Raw genomic sequence first — 17164 nt, forward strand, 5'->3', positions numbered from 1 at the left:
CACATACAGACCGGTTCCCGCTCACTGGCTGAGCGAGGCGCGGGAGCGGCGCCGAGGGTTGCAATCCCGTTGCCGGTCCCCCGTTCGGTACGGGGGCAACACTGAGGGTTGCGATCCGTTGCCGGACACGGAAAAAGACAAAAGATAAAAAAAATAAAAATAAAAATAAAAATAAAAATAGAAAATATTTTAAAGGAGGAGTCAGCACACTTTTTCTTAAAAGGCCAGATTGTTTGCGGTCCATAGGAGAATCTCTGTCACAACTACCAACTCTACCATTGTATCACAAAAGCAGCCATAGTCAATATGTGAACAAGTGGGCATGGCTACATGCTAATAAAACTTTATTTACAAAAGCCAGCCCCTTGGCTATCCTTGTACTGAAGCATATTTTTCTATTCGTATTGCATCCACTTAATGCTAGGAGATGAGGGTAAAAAGGAAGAGTAAGAAAAAACAAGTGGAGGGACAGAGGTGGAAGGGGAAGAGCAAGCGGTGAGGTAGAGAGAGAATGCAAGAAGGGTAGTGACTTGAGCCCAAGGAAGAAATTAAAGTAATACCCACACAGAGGAGGCCAATTCAGAAAGGAAAGAAGTGGGTAATGCAGAGTTAGAGAGAGAAAGACAAAATGATGAAGAGAAACAGCACAGAAGCAAGAAGACCTATTTCTAGCACGGCCACTGGGCTACAAAGAAAAATGCTAGGGGTTATTCATAAACAAAAAGCACTTATAAGTAAGTTTGGTGGGACTTTTAAACATGTCTGACTCACAGTTTTAAGTTTTTATTTCCAAAAAAACAATAAAAAGCAACACGTAAGAAAAATAGACCGAAGAAGAAAGACTAAAAGTAAAGGGATGCAGAGAAAAGGAAAGTGAAAGGGGAGCACGGATGGGGACAGGGAAGAGACAAGCAGGAGAGGAGAAAAAGGAAAGGGTACATTTTTCCTGTCCTCTCAGTCTCTGCTTCCTGGAATTCCAGGCGCCCAATTTGATCTGCAACCCTTTGGTCTTGCTGGATATTTCCTGATTAAAATAGTCAGCTGACATACCCAGCAATGACATGGCAGCCGTACCCATTCCCCAGCCCCCGACTCATCCCAAGCCAAAGTGGTCTCAGCCTACCAAGCACTTGCCTTTCCAGAAACTGCTCAATGCCACATTCCTCCCTGGCACTGTGAGCTCAGTGTGTACACTGACAAGGGTGGAAGGTTAGCCATGGATCAGTTTCCTCATCCATCGGTCACACCTTAGCATTTCCTTTCAGTTAAGAGTTATATATGTAAAGGATCTCTAGACCTAGGGGACCTCTAGCACTTTGGTTCTAATCACTAAAGTATATTCCTCAGTTCTGACCTTTTAAATCTCATAACTTGAGATGTGGGTGTGAGAAAGGAGAATGAAGGACTCAGAACCACTGGACAGAATTACATTTAAGACATTTCAATTAAATGGGGATTGATCTCTCTCCCTGCCCCCTTCCATTTCTTTCTCTAGAGTGCTCTCTCACCTCCAGGGACAATTCAACAGCCTCTTTTCAATACATACCTGACTTTAAATAACACTGCCATTCAGGAAGTTCTTCTCTACTTTTAACCCAAATCCTTTCTGTTGCAGTTAAAACCCGTTTCCTCAGTGGAGATTTGGAACAGCTGGTTCCCATTCTCTTTATGGCAACTCTTCTTAAAGATTCATGGGCTTATAAAGGACGTCCATACCAGCCTCACCTAAGGCATATAGCTCCCTTTTCTTAAGCATTTTTCAAGAATATTTTCCTATCCATTTATCGATAACCAATTGTCTAGTCTGTGGAGATCTGACTCACTGAGCAAATCTCTACAGCTCAAGAAAGACAACAGCCGCTATCCAATAACTCAAGGGGGAAAAGGGGCATAGGAGCAACCATGTCTTACTTGAATTATTAAATACCTGCTTTTGTAAAGACAATGCTAATTTGATGTTGGGACAGGAAAAAAACTAAAACTAGAGCAGAGTGCTTATGTCTGAGTAGGGGAGCATATGGGAAAGACCAATCTTTGGCCAACTGCCTACAGCTCTTATCAAGAACATCACCCCTTTGCGTGAGCAAGGCAAGGCATTTTAGAATTTTGACAAATAGCACCCAATGTTGGTCTCCCAATAAAATCTGTAACTGTCTTCTCCGTATCACATATCTCAAAATGTTCCTTCTCTAAAGCATTTTTTAAAATCTGGAACAATACAAAAGATCTTGAGCTGACTTTTAGAAGCAAACAACATATGTTCTTGAACATCTGTGCTTTTCCCAAGCTATTTTTTTTCCATTATTGTCAAGAGAAAACTAGTTTAGTGGAATGTTTCTCCACAGAGGCACAAGTCTGTAATACTCCCTGTTGATTACATATAAAAGACACAAAATATTAGTTTATTAAAAGCAGCTTCAACCATTGCTGTACAAAGCAGTTCTCTGATGGAACAGATTTATGAAGTAACAGCTGAGAGGTATGCAGATCACAAGATACATGACAAATGTACTTTATTACATGGATCAGAAATACCATATGTACTAGCAGTTACTGTACAATGATATACAACACCCAACTAAGACTATTTAAAGGTTTTTCTGATATTGAAAACTATAAAGACACAATGTGAGAGTAAGAAAGTGTTTCATAAGATAGCATAATGCCAAGACAATTCATTGCTTTAGGAAATTAAATACATTCTGCATATTATGAACTTAATGTATTATAAAGCAATGCCATTCTTTAAATTAAAATTTGAAGGACTTTACCCCATTCATTGTTTAAAGCAGATGTTTATAACGTTTTTCCATACTTTAAAGTGGATCTTAGTGGAATGAATACCAGACTTAACGACATTAACAAAATTAAGATTTCAGATTTCGTTATTTCCACCAAAAAGATACTTAAATCTAAATCATATAGTGCCAAAAAACTATATAGAGCAAAATAAGCATGATACATTTCAAACATAACAACGTCTTACAAGGCATTTCTTAGCTGGAAAGGATTTTAACAGTTCTCAACCCAAATTCCAAATACAGTCAGCCCTCCATATCCATGGGTTCTGCATTCACGAATTCAACCAACTGGGGATAGAAAATATTCGGGGGGGAAAAAAAGAAAAAAAAAAAGGATGGTTGCATCTGTACTGAATATGTACAGACTTTTCCTTGTCATTATTCCCTAAACAATACTGTTTAACAAGTATTTACATAGCATTTACAGTGTATTAGTTATTATAAGTAATCCAGAGATGATTTAAAGGATACAGGAGGGTATGTGTAGGTTATGTGCCATTTTTTTTGACACTACACCATTTTATGAGACTTGAGCATGCATGGATTTGGGTATCTGAGGGAGGTCCCAGAACCAATCCCCCAAAGACACTGAGGGACAACTGTAAAATGTTTCGGTCCATTGTGCTACGTCCCAACCAAGTGCCTGTCCAGCCTTAGCTTCAACATCTGTGCTTTTCCCAGGCTATTTTTTTCCCCATTATTGTCAAGAGAAAATTAGTTTAGTGGAATGTTTCTCCACAGAGGCACAAGTCTCTGGCAGGGTGGTACTCCCAAGGCTGCCAGTTTCATCTCCCAACATCTCAGTTAGAATGTTTCTCCTTAGATCGAATCAAAGTCTGTCTGTCTGCAGCCTCCCATCATAGCTATTCATTCTGTACTCTGTGACAGCCTTCTCACTACTTAACAGTTGCATGACTTTGGGCAAATTCATTTACCTCTTCAAACTGTTTCCTCATCTGAAAATAGGAATAAGAGTATTGAACCCACAGTGTTGTTTTAAGCATTAAATATGTAAAGCACTTAGCAGAGTAAGCATTCTCTAAATGTTGGCTGTTGTGTGATTCTTACTATTGTCCTTCCTACCAAATGAGTCTTATTGGATGTGACATTATATTTTCCCATGCTCTAAAAAATAGGTGCAAAAGACCCTTGACATTCCACTATGTAAAATTTTGTAAGCAGGCCCAAACCTGGCCCTGGCCCTCCTGGCTGCCTAACAGGACCCTGAGGACAGCAGTACAGCCTTTAACTTAGTGTAAGTACTTAACAGTCTCCACTCACCCCCAAACATTTCCTTGTAAAATTGGTATGTGTCTGCTGCAATGGTGTTTTTATACGCTGGCAAATACAGGGAAAAAGAATTAAATTCTGTGCCTGGCATAAATTTGAATCACTCTGCCAGGTGGTGACAGAAGTTAGTCACTTAGCTAGTAAGATTAGCCAACAGTGCAACATCTGCACTTCAATTGTAGTATTTATTAACTTGGCAGTTCCTTGAGGAATAGCCTTGAGATCTCTTTAGATTCTCCCTAATTTTATCTGTGGCTAGCATTTCACTAGCCTAAACTACACATCACTGCTCCTCACTGTCATCACCAGTCCATTATAGATATTTGAACCACATCATTTACAGCCACTTACTTTTTCTTCTCCAACTCCTAAAAAACATATCCCAGATACAGAAATAGAAATTTTGAAAACATCCAAACTTCCTAACGAGCAAATATACACTGGTGCTTTTTTGTTTAAAAAGCACGTGAACTAGTGGGAAAAGAAATACATCTACATGTGACAGTAGAAAAGATGTGATCAAAACCACTAGATTCTAAGAGCTTCAACTGCAGTTCACATTTCTTCTCTGATTAGTAGCTCATCCACTTCTGATCATGGCCTACACCTTCCCCTTTTGGATTGGTCAGCCCATTCTGAACAAGTGTTACCTAGGGAAATCCAGTCTGGTTTAGGCCCAGAGATTTGAGGAGGGTTCTATAAATCATCTCTCTACTAAAACCTGCTCCTAAAAAAAATAAATAAATAAATAAATAAATAAATAAATAAATTTTTAAAAAAGGGCCGGCCCGGTGGCGCACTGGAGTGTGCCGCTTAGGAGCGCGGCGGCGCTCCCGCCGAGGGTTCGGATCCCATGTGGAGACCGGTTCCCGCTCACCGGCTGAGCGCGGTGCGAGCGCAACACCGAGGGTTGCGATCCTGTTGCCGGTCCCCGGTGCGGGCGTGACACCAAGGGTTGCGATCCCGTTACCAGTCAGTAAAAAAGACAAAAAGGAAAAATAAATAAATAAATAAATAAATAAAACCTGCTCCTTATCTGATCCCGCATCAACCCAATCCATTATGAGTTAAACCAAAATATAAGTATTCTGCTCTAAAATTGCCTTTGTCTTAGCAAGAGTATGCACATTCTTGAGAGGCAGAATGACATCATTAAGAGTATATGCTCTGAAGCTGGAATGCCAGAATTTGAATCCTAGCTCTCCTGATTTTAGTAACATAGCCTATATGCCTCCATTTCCCCATGTGTAGAGATAATATGAGTACCAAACTCAGAGGATTGCTGGCTGACTTAAATTATCTAATACTTTAAGCAATTTTGATCATCCTTATGCAGGTACTTCAAAAAGTTTGTGCACAAATAGAATTAAAAGATAATACAAATCTTTCCATGAACTTTTTGAAGTACTCTTATTTTTACCCTTTTATATAAGTATTTACCCACATCCTTATTTTAATTTTAAATTTAATTTCTTTAAAAACAAACAAAATGTTATATTCAATTCCTAATGTGACTTAGCTCACTCAATCTAGTTCCAAAAATGATTTCGTGCTTGGCTTTAGCTCCATCTGGTGGTTTTATAGCAATTCTCTGGAAAACATCAGTCAAAAAAAGAATGACTAAAAAAAAAAAAAAAGCTGATTATTTAAAAGATTAACGGACTGTGGTATACTTCTCAATTTATAATCTTTAAGAATAAAGTGACAGGGCCGGCCCGGTGGCGCACTGCTACATTGCGCCGCTTGGGAGCGCACCGGCGCTCCCGCCGAGGGTTCAGATCCCACATACAGACCAGCCGCTCACTGGCTGAGCGAGGTGCGGGGGCAACACCAAGGGTTGCGATCCCGTTGCCAGTCCCGGTCCGGTACGGGCGCGACACTGAGGGTTGCGATCCGTTGCCGGTCACAAAAAAAGACAAAAAGGAAAAAAAAAAAAAGAATAAAGTGACAAAGAACTGATCACACCCCTGTACTAATTTTGAAATGCCAGTTTAAATTTCCTGGCAAAATTTGGAGGTGGGAAGAATCTTACTGGCAGTGCAGTTCAGGAATTCAGTGCCTTACAGGCTACTCAACACAGTACAAAGCAATTTCTCTTCAGTAGCAAACTTTCCATAGGCCATCTGATACTTGAGAACATGATTCCCAATTAAGTTTTTTGGTGGTGGTGTTTTGACTTTTCATTTTGTTAACCTTGAAGTTAAATCCTGAATGGACAAACTTTATGATTGGACAAACTTAAGTGAACATCCTAATATCAAGAGGCCCTGGATGGAAGCTCACTGGAGTCAAATTAGAGGTTCCAGCCACAGAAAACGTGAACATATCCCTGGCATTGGTCTCTCACTTCAAATTAAAAAAAATACAGTTAGAAAATACCTGACAATGCTGCCCAAATTCAATAAGCACCAAGTGTGTAATACCACTAATGTAGACAATTCCTGTGATGAAAAAAAAAAGTAAATAATCCAGCTAATACATATATTTAGGCTGATACTGCAGTGGCTTAATTACATGTTTGCAACTTTTTATTTCATGAATAAACATTTAGTATCCACTATTTCCTCACAAATGGATTATTCATAACAATATCAAAAGGCAACAAAGGCCATAAATCCGTCTTTTAATTCACATTTTTTTTAGTTTAAGAAAATTAATTTTAAATATTTTAGTTATCCACTAACTTTTCAATGAACTATTGAGTAAATTGAGAAAAGCCTATTATATTAAAATAATTTCTAGATTTTACTAGCATTAAATTTTATAGATTCATATCTCCCGAAAGATTTGGGTAATGACCTGTTTATACGGCATCCAAGCCTGGCAGTGTGTCTAGCACAAAGTTTTTGACTTGATGACCGACTTTATTCTAATATATTTCACCTTTTACTTGGTTTTCCTGTGAAGTTAACATCCTCTTCTGAGCAGATGCACAGCTCTTCACCCTACGAGGGTGGACGCTTTGTCTTGTTCCCTGCGACCTTAGCACGCAGAAAAGTCCCTGGCACACAGTAGGTACTCAATAAATATTTGATTGTTCCAGTGAACATATAAGATAGTATGATTACAGTGAAATTTCAGAGGAAATGCTAAGTTTAGATTGCTTAACTAAATTTAAGTGAGAGTGAAATTAGCAAACTGTAGCAAAACAGATTTAATTCAAAATCATTTCATTATACCAGCATTTCCAATAGTAGATTTCAATTCTCAGAAAACTAGTTTCAGAGTGAAAGTTAAACAGGTTTCTTTACTGCTAGATCTCTTTAAGACTATACTAATACTAAGCTAATACTTTTTGTAAATCTTCAAGTATGTGGCATTTCCCAAATTGATGTGATCACAATTTCTTTTTTTTTTTTTCAAATCAAGCATCTATCTGGAGAAACGGATTCTGAAGAACACACCTGAGAAATGCTGCATTGTATTATATTAGGGTACACAATGTTAAAACTGAAGAACATTAGTTTCCACAAGAAACCTGAGATGTTTTAATCTCCTAAAAAGCATACTGATTTGTATAACTTAATATTCTACCTAAAATTAAGACTTTAAAAAAATGTAACTGAAGAATCAGTCCTCTAGTACTGAAAAACCTTAATATACGAAAGAAAACATCAAAATTCAAGATCGACACACAAAATATCTTTTATTCTGAATTATACAAAATCAAAACTTCAAACAAGTATTGTTTATAAGATCCAATGATGTTATATTTTTAAATATGATTACATAATAGCTTTAAATCTGTGTTCACTCAAATTTGTCACTATATTTATCTTTACCGACTATAGTTACCAAGTTGTAAGAACAAACAATTATAACCATATTAATACTTGACAGAATTCTGATGTCTGATAATACCTGGATACTGGACAGCATCCAATTAGAATATCAGTATAGCTTTCATTCATCAAAGAAAATATTTTATTCATGTTCCCAAAACAAAATGAGAAGTAATGTTGGGTTTGAATTGAAGAAAAAAAGCCAAGTTAAAATATGAAAAACAAATAGTTTTCATTTGGTGGGAGCTGAAATCAGTGTATACATTCTAATCAACGGCATTTTCCAAGTTTTTAGAAGTCTACCAGGCCAAACCCTTCGCTGCCTTTGCTGCTCTTGCTTTGCTTTTCCCTTTTCGTTTCTCTCGCTTTGCCTTCAGCCTTTTTCTTTGCCTCTGGTTCATCCATATTGGGTACTGTCCATGCTGGTCTAGAAGACTCTTTTTGTTTCTCTTAATATCAGTCTCCATTTTCATGTCATCTGATTAAAAAAATGGAAGAACATCCACTAATGATAATCTTGTGAAAGTATATTAATGCACTGAGAACATGAGAACTGAAGGTCATCTGAAATTCAGAAGAAAAATATCCCTTATTTATGAAATGCTCTTTGACTAAGACTCTGAAAACTTCTTACAGCAAATTTCTGTGGAATCAGACACATGCTGCCACGTGTTCCTACACCATGAAAGACATAAACTGTTTTTGAGTAACTAAAGACACGATCTATGAACTGATATAAACAAACTGATTAGGTATGACTGGCCATTTCTAATGAACTTGAAGTAAATTTTAAAGAATTCAGAATGAACTTCTAATGAACTTGATGGAGTAGTCAGGAGCAAGGTTGTGAAGACAGACCTGGACACAGCCTGGGGCTGCCACACTTCTTCTATCCAGACAACATCCAGAGATCCAGCTGTACTGACAGGAGACTTGGCAAGAAGCTCAGTGCAACCATGATGTGATAAACACAACTTTATCTATTGTGAAGAACATGCCCAGAATTTCTCTCCCTGGGACCTTACTATGGTACACAAGGTCTTCTATTATCTTTACTACCTGACATATTAGATATTCTTCATTGTATCCACAGTGCCCAGAATAGTGCCTGGTATATAATAGCTACTTAATAACTATTTACTGAATGATTACTTTAAGTGCTCTTCTAGGGTCAGGGGATACAGTGGTCCATATCTCCTTGCCCTCGCGGAGTTTACAATGTTCTGTTGATGGGAGAAAAACAAAGCCAACAGACAGAAAGAAAATTTCAGCCTGTGGTAAGTGGTTTTTTAGAAAGGTATTGGAACCAGATTAAGTAAGACCTGGTAGGCTCTGGTAAGCACATGGAAAGACGATGCAAGGATTTAAGCATGGAAGCGATATAATCTGATTTATATTCTAAAAAGAGCACACTGGTTGTTACATAGAAGATGAATCAAAAAGGGCACGAGCTGAAGACAGAAATAAAAAGGTTACTATCTCGTACAGACAAGAGATGACGGATTAAGGTGAAAACATGAAAGCAGAGAAAAACGGACAGATTCCTGATGTATTTTAGGGATGATCAATAAGACTTGCTAATGTTTAGATGTGGGGGATATAAAAAAGTGATCAAGAATGACTACTAGGTTTGTGGGTTAAGAAATTGGGTGTGCAGTTGAAAGAGTAAAAATAAGGAGGAACATGAGCTTAAGGGCAGAGATGAGGAGCCATACCGAAAACAGGTAGATTACTAACTGGGAAGGGGAGACTCTCCCACCCTCATTCCCATCGCCATCTGCCTCCTGAAATACTCCAAGAATGACGGCATCCAGACACTCCCCAAGCAGGAGATGAGAGATTCCTCTCTGGAGATGATGAGAAAAAAAAAATGACTTACAGATTTTGATGTAGGGAATCTCCTAACAAAAGCTCCTGGAGCCAATCCAATTATTTATTATTCTACAAATCTAGAAGTTGATAGACCCTCCCGTACACCTTGCCCCTCTCCAGCTTCAAATCATCATTTTAGTGCCTCATTTTGAAATACAAACAACTGACTTTTAGACATTTGAGAAAGCCCCTAATATGAAAGAGACAAAAATAGAGGAATGCAAAGGAATAGAAGGAGGGAGAGGGAAGAAAATCTAAGATGAAAACAGACAATGCACAGAGTAGATCCAAATTTCAAAAACAAACCGTATTTAATACCCTCAGCGAAATCAGAGAAGATATTTACCCATTAAGAGCAGGAAGCTAGAAAAAAGGAACAGCATAAGAAAAAAAACTTTTGGAAGTTAAAAATATAACAATAAAACTAAATAACTCCATACAAGAACTAGAAAATAAAGTTAAAGAAATCATAGTACGAGGGCATATGGTGTCCAGAATATAAAGAACTCTTCCATCCCAACAACAAAAAGACAAACAACCTAATTTTAAAAATGGGCTAAAAACTTGAATAGACCTTCCTCCAAAGAATACATACAAATGGTTAATAAGCATATTACAAGATGTTCAACATCATTAGACCTCAGGAAAATGCAAATCAAAATCACAATGAGATACTACTTCACATCCACTAGGATGGATGGAGAGGACCCGAAGAAACTGGAACCCTCATACACTGGTGGTGGGAATGTAAAGTGATGTGGCTGATATGGAAAACAGTAAGCAAAGAATTACCATATGACTCAGCAATTCCACTCATTAAGTATATACCAAAAAAGAAGTGAAAATGGGTATTCAGACAAAATCTTGTCCACAAATGTTCACAGCAGCACTACTCACAATAGCCAGAAAGTGGAGGCAACCCAAAAGTCCACCAACTGATGAACAGATAAACAAAATGTGGGTATGTACAATTCAGCTCTGAAAAGGAAGGAAGTACTGATATATGCTACAACGTGGGTGAACCTCAAAAGCATTATGGTAAGTGAAAGAAGCCAGGCACAAAAGATCACATGTTGTATGATTCCATTTATATGAAATATCCAGAATAGGTAAATCCATACAGACAAAAAGCACACTAGTGCCTGCCAGAGGCTGAGGGTTGGGAGAGACTGCTTAAGGGGTACAGGGTTTCCTTTTAGAGTGAAAAAATGTTTTCAAACTAGAGGTAATGGTTGTACATCGTGAATGTACTAAATGCCACTGTATTGTACACTTTAAAATGACTAATTTTATATTACGTGAATTCTGCCTCAACAACAAAAGTGTGAATGGGCAGGAGTGGCACGTATGTGAGGAAATGGAGACAGCAACTGAAGGCAAGGGTTTCAACAGTTTCAAGGAGAGTTGAAATAAAGCAGCATATTGAGAGAAATGCAAAATCAAAGGAGGAATTTTTCTTTCTTTCTTGTTTGAGATGGGACATCCCAGAACACACTTAGGCTGTTGGAAATGACCCAGTGGATGAGACTGATATGGCAGATGCCTGAGTACAGCCCTTGAGAATGCAAAGGGGGAGAGAATTCTGAACACGAGTGGAGAAACGCATTTGAGAGACCATTAATAAAAGAGGGGGAAACAGACCATACATTCAAATTCTTATAGACATGCATAGTGAAAAGATGAGGGTATTTCTGGTTGATTGCCCCCATTTTTCAAAGAAATTAAAGTAAAAAGCTTTTTGCAATTTTTATTTGTATGGATGGGAGAGGGATGGAATGAGAAAAGAATAAAAAATGGTCATGTTGAAGAATGGGAAAGGAAACTTCAAGGAAAGTTGAATGTTGAAGAATACTGTTCTCTCCCTTGACCATAAGACACCAATTAAATACACATCTATTTTAAGAGTCTGGATGTTGAGAGTGCTTAATTTAGTATGCTACCAAATTGGTGCATTAGGATGTGAAAACCAAGGAGCCTTTTTCTCTGCTGAAACTAGCATTATATACAGCCTCAAAATTTAGACTGTGATTAAGAAATAGAGGTCCCTAGAATCTATCAAAATGAAATATAGTAAACCTGGTGATTTTCAGGATAATAGTATAAGGGCACAGAACTCATAGAATGGGAACTAGATCTTCTAAGGAGTAAAATGAAGACCATCTTCTATCCTGTCTAGACCCTGATTGAATTATGTACCCTTCGAGCCAGGGTGTGTCTAGGATAGTCTATTCCTGTAGCACAAAAGACCCACCCTGAATGATCCAAAACATGCCTATACACATGAACTAGCTATAAAATAGGTTAGCATAGACTCTCTGGTTACACTGTAAGCCTTCCAAAGAATAAAAATGTGGGTAGCAAGTTTGTAGGGAGCAAGTGTGGGGGTGGGTACAGGACAGTCAAAAGAGGAAAAAGAATCATAAAAAATTGTTTTAAATTTTTTAAAACTTTTAAATGTTTTTAAATTATTTTTAAAAACAAAAGCACAAAAATTCACCTTCTTCATCTTTCACCACACATTGCATTTTCTCTTGGCAATGTTTGGGTTCCACCACAGTTGCTATCTCTTGAACGTCTTTCATTAAAACATCACTGTCTATCTTGAGAATACTTTTAAGCCTGCTGAGCTCTTTGGGGGCATTCTTTTTTCTCTTTTCAGCACGCATCTTCCTTTTCCACTTACTCCGTAAGCTCTTAGCCATGTTTTACCTGCAAGTTAACAAAAATACGCATTCAGAAGCAAATATTTACTGCTAAAAAAAAGGTAAATGTTTAGAAAACCAGGCCAACAGGAACAAATGGACGGTAAAACTTTTTATTCATGATTTATGATGGCTTAATGTGCAACTTACGTGAGGACAGATGTAGCACACACTGCCATTAAGTAACAAGAACACCAAATCAAACTATTTTTGGTCACTGGCAAACTGTAAATCAAGCCAATTCTGAAATCTCTTTGAGTTTCCTTACCAAGATGCAGAAATTTAATTTCCCCAGAAATGGAAAGAGTATCATTATTTTACATTTACGCAACAGCTTACAAATTACAAAATGATTTTATAAACACCCCTTCCCAATCTTCTTCATTATCCACCCCCTCAAGCCAACCGAACTACTTTAAGCTTATCTATTTCCACTCTTGCTTTCTCTCTACCCCTCAGTCCCAGCCCTAAATTCTCCAGTGTGAACTTTTAGTTACTTCGTGTGAACTTTTAAAAATTTAAGACTATATCACTGCCTTCCTTATAATTCTTTAATGACTGTACTTCACGAAGGCAGATGCTAAGTAGGTCTTGTTCACCGTTGGATCCCCCAGTGCACAAAGCGCTTTGCATATAGTAAAGGTTATATAAACATCTGTCGAGTGGTTAACTAGTTGGGTAATATTTTTTGAAGGCCAGCAACCATAAACTCACTCTGCTCCCTTGTCTATAACCCAAGCCCTTCGAGGGGCTAGGATAAAAGGGTTGCGGTAAGCAACCTTGAGGACCAAAGTTAATTTTAGCAGGACTTAACAAGGAAGGGCTCCACTTCACAAAAAGCAGGAGGAAACCGGGGGACCGCCACCAACACCACGCGGGACCCTAGCCCTGCATCTCCGGACCCGCGCTCAAGCATGGCCCAGAGAGGGTGGAGCATCGAGACGAAATTCTCTAGGAGCCGCAAAATCGAGGTCCTACGCCCCACTCGACCCGGGAGGGTCCGCGCTCACCTGAGAAACACAAATATGCTTGCGCCGCAAGATCACGCCGGCCGGAAGTCACCGCACTTCCGCCTTCCGGGCAGACCCACCCCGGGAGGGCGAGTTGCACGCCCGGAGCCCAAATGTCTCGGAAAGCCCCGAGAGGCGGGTTCTTTGGGAGCCCGGCGTGACGTGTTTCCTGCGTGTGGTGTGGGTGAGGACCAGGAAGCTCGGCTTGTCCTGCAGAATGCACGAGTCCCGGCCGAGGGTCGGGCGCTGGGTAGACTCCCTTCCCAGGTGAGGGCGAGTTAGCTCCGAGTCTAACCCAAGCAGTGAGTGAGCACGGCCGGGTGACTTTTCCTTTCAGGTAGGGAGCTCGGAGACCTTTAGATCCGGCCTCACCATTCACAAGGTACTCATGGATTTCCTTAAATGGAATCATCCTAGAGCACGTGTTCCTCCAGAGGCCGTATTGAAATCTTTATTTGCAGCCTGTAAATTTTCCCATCCCGAGTGATGGTCTCACGGATGTACACATATGTCAACACTTATCAAATTGTACACTTTAAATATGTGCAACTTATATGTCAATTGTTATCCCAAAGCTGTTACTAAATATAGAAAACAGGTCTTTTCCATCCCAAAGAGTTGAAAGGGTAAAATGATCAAACTATTTCAATTCAACGAATGTTTACCTGTCTGATCACTTACCTACCAGACACAAATTTTTTCACTTATGTTCCTCACCAGTTTGTGTAAAAGCAGTTCTAATGAAATAGTTCATTGACTTTAGTATATTTTAAAATCCTTTATTCATTCCCTCATTCTCCCATTCAAGTATGCTCTCTGTGATAGGCACTATGCTGAATATTCAATGATAAAGGAAACCACACTCCTGTGTTTGGGAAACTTTAATACCTGATGGAGGAACAAGGCTTAAGGGTCAAACTGGACATTGCTGTGGTTCCTCACAGAGCTGGAAGGAACTTATGAAACTAAAGGTACAGCGGGTAGTGCTGAATACCTGATGGGAAGCGCACTGATTCCTCATTCCCCAACCAAAAGGCAAGCTACACTATGGGGGGAGCTCCTACAGTCAAACCTCTAAGTAATCCCTGATTTGCATAATCACTTAGTAAGGAACAGGAAGATTTCTGGAATTCAGATGGTTACCAAATGTTACCCATTCCCTAGGTGATGGGGGGCTTCAAGACAAAGCTCTACAAAGATGAGAGGAAAAAGCAAAAACAATCTAATTCCCAGCTGCTCCAAAAAGGCCTGCAGCTGGTTGCTGACACTCTAATCTCCAGAATTGCATCAAGTGGATTGAAGCCAGCTCTCAAGCCCGCAGAGAAGAAATGAAGGCAGATACACAGGGCTCACTGCACCTTTTCTCCGAAATTACATTCCATAAATACAAAAGTTCTCAGATACTGCTCTTTCCTGTTTTCCTCCTACCTCTCCGGCTGTTCTTCCTTTGTCCCTTGCGTATTGAATTGCCTGTTGCTCTGTCCAAGTCCTGCTAATTCCACTTTAATATTTTTGTAGTTTGCATATTTTTACCTTTACTTGATGTAAAAAATTGAAGTTGCACATGACCTTTTACCTAGCAATTCTGTCCTAGCTAGACAAACTCATACCTGTGTACAGTGGGACACATAGTGATAGTAAAAAAGGAAGAACCATATCAAATGCGTTGACAGAAGAATGTATGAATAACTATGGTTCATTTATAAAATATAATATTCTACACCAAAGGTTTTTGAACTTCCTGGTCTTGGGATACCTTTACACTCTTAATAATTATATTTATCGTATCAGAAATTAAAACAATTTCTTGAAAATGTATGAGTCATTTAAAAAGGATAAATTCATTACATGTTAACATTTTTATGAGAAACTATTTTGTAAATCAAAAATAATTCAATGAAAAGTGGCATTGTTTACATTTTTTAAATGTCAAATCTGCTTTTGCTTATTGTCTTTGGTCACAATTCAGTCCATCCTGCCGTGTTAATAACAGCAGCTGACATTAATTAGGCAATTAGTTTATGCATCTATCTCATTTAATCCTTATAATAGCCCAGTAAAGTTGGCATTATTATTACTGTTATTATTATTCCCATTTTAAAGATGAGGCAAAAGATCTAAGTAAGGAAAGATACATAACTTGCCAAAGATACATAACTTACAATCATATAAGCAGTTAGTTGCATAGCAAGGATTCTAATCTAGATACTCTTAACCCACTATGCTATGTTATACTTGATTACATTGCATCATGCACTTGGGTATTCATTATTTAATTGGTGATGGAGAAAAAAATCTAAAAATCACAGGAGGCTAAATTAATACTACTAACACTTCAACTTAATAGCTGGGAAATGATGCTTAGTGAGTGGTTAGGGCTGAGTTATATCCCCCCAAAATTCATATAATGAAGTCCTAAACCCCAGTACCTCAGAATGTGACTATATCTGAGGATAGGTCTTCAAAGAGGTAATTAAGAAAAAATGAGGTTATTAGGGTGGGCCCTAATGCAATATGACTGGAGTCCTTATGAGAAGAGGAAGTTTGGACACAGACAAGTACAGAGGGAAGACCATGTGAACACACAGGGAGAAGACTGCCATCTACAAACCAAGGAGAGAAGCTTCAGAAGAAACCAACCCTGCCTATACCCTTCATCTTGGATTTCCAGCCTCCAGAACTGTGAGAAAATAAATTTCTGTTGTTTAAGCTACCCAATCTGTGATACTTTGTTATGGCAATCCTGGCAAACTAATACAGTGGAAGAATTTGCCAAAGTTTCATTGGTCACTGGTACACTGACCTAACATCCTGTATGGACCAACACAAATGAAACCACAAGACACTATTTTCAAAATAAAAATATTTTTATTTTGAAATGTATATACTTAGTGACAATGAACCAGAATCTTTCGGGTCCTCTAATCACACTAGCATGCTACAATTTTAAAGTTGAAACTGTACTTAAAAAAAAAAAGTCAAATTTTATGTCATAATATCTGACTTTCAAGCGGACCTTCAATTTTTAATACATCGTTTTATAATGAAATGTCATTAACATTTTAATATAATTTTATTATAATACTGAATAATTCTCTGGAATTTATTATTTATGTTTTTTCCTTTCTAAATGAGATTAAATAGTTAATTGCATCTGTAACAAATGAAAGACTAAAGTAAAAGAGATTAAAATCTAGCAAAAGGAGATTTAACACTTTATAATGGTAAGGACACTACTATTTTAGAATCAAATCTAATGTTATTTAACAATTTGGGGGAAATTTAGATAAAATCACTAAAAGGTAAATTGATATTCTTAATCTAATCTACTCATAAAATTATTTTTGAATTGCAAATGAGCAGCTATGTATGGCCAATTTAGGACTGAAAAAAATTAAAAATAGAATTTTTGATTCTCTTACCTGAGATTCTAAATCAAGGATTTAGAGATGAGATACTATAAATAATAGTAAGCTCAGAAGTACATGGGCCGGCCGGTGGCGCACTCGGTAGAGTGTGGCGCTTGGGAGTGTGGCGCTTGGGAGTGCGGCGGTGCTCCCGCCGAGGGTTCAGATCCCATATAGAGACCGGTCCACTCAATGGTCGAGCGCGGTGCGGGCGCGACACCGAGGGTTGCGATCCCATTGCCGGTCACGAGAAAAAGACAAAAAGGAAAAAAAAGAAGTACATAGAATACAAAAAAAGAT

General features: G+C 38.4%; 1 protein-coding gene across 4 annotated transcripts; it reads right to left on the reverse strand.

Annotated features, from left to right (window-relative positions):
* Positions 1–7711: 7711 nt before the first annotated feature.
* On the reverse strand, positions 7712–13666 carry LLPH (LLP homolog, long-term synaptic facilitation (Aplysia)). 4 transcript variants are annotated; one of them, XM_008567827.1, is made up of 3 exons: positions 13458–13666; positions 12243–12454; positions 7712–8351 (listed from the first exon to the last, which is right to left on the reverse strand). In XM_008567827.1, exons 2-3 carry the CDS (start codon positions 12445–12447, stop codon positions 8173–8175), a joined length of 384 nt encoding a protein of 127 aa, XP_008566049.1. In that variant the 5' UTR covers positions 12448–12454; positions 13458–13666; the 3' UTR covers positions 7712–8172. The 4 variants fall into 4 exon arrangements, with proteins under 4 accessions (XP_008566049.1, XP_008566050.1, XP_008566051.1 ...); XM_008567828.1 differs by lacking the exon at positions 13458–13666 and adding an exon at positions 13262–13451; XM_008567829.1 differs by lacking the exon at positions 13458–13666 and adding an exon at positions 12598–13006.
* Between the last annotated feature and the right edge of the window lie 3498 nt (positions 13667–17164).

Source organism: Galeopterus variegatus, unplaced genomic scaffold (assembly GCF_000696425.1).
Source record: "Galeopterus variegatus unplaced genomic scaffold, G_variegatus-3.0.2 Scaffold349, whole genome shotgun sequence".
Classification (NCBI taxonomy): Eukaryota; Metazoa; Chordata; class Mammalia; order Dermoptera; family Cynocephalidae; genus Galeopterus; species Galeopterus variegatus.

Coding starts and splice junctions, on each gene's coding strand:
- LLPH (XM_008567827.1), bottom strand. CDS start 12,447: ATGGCTAAGAGCTTACGGAGTAAGTGGAAAAGGAAGATGCGTGCTGAA. Junction 8,352..12,242: donor TGTGGTGAAAGATGAAGAAG/GTGAATTTTTGT, acceptor TTTTTTAATCAG/ATGACATGAAAATGGAGACT.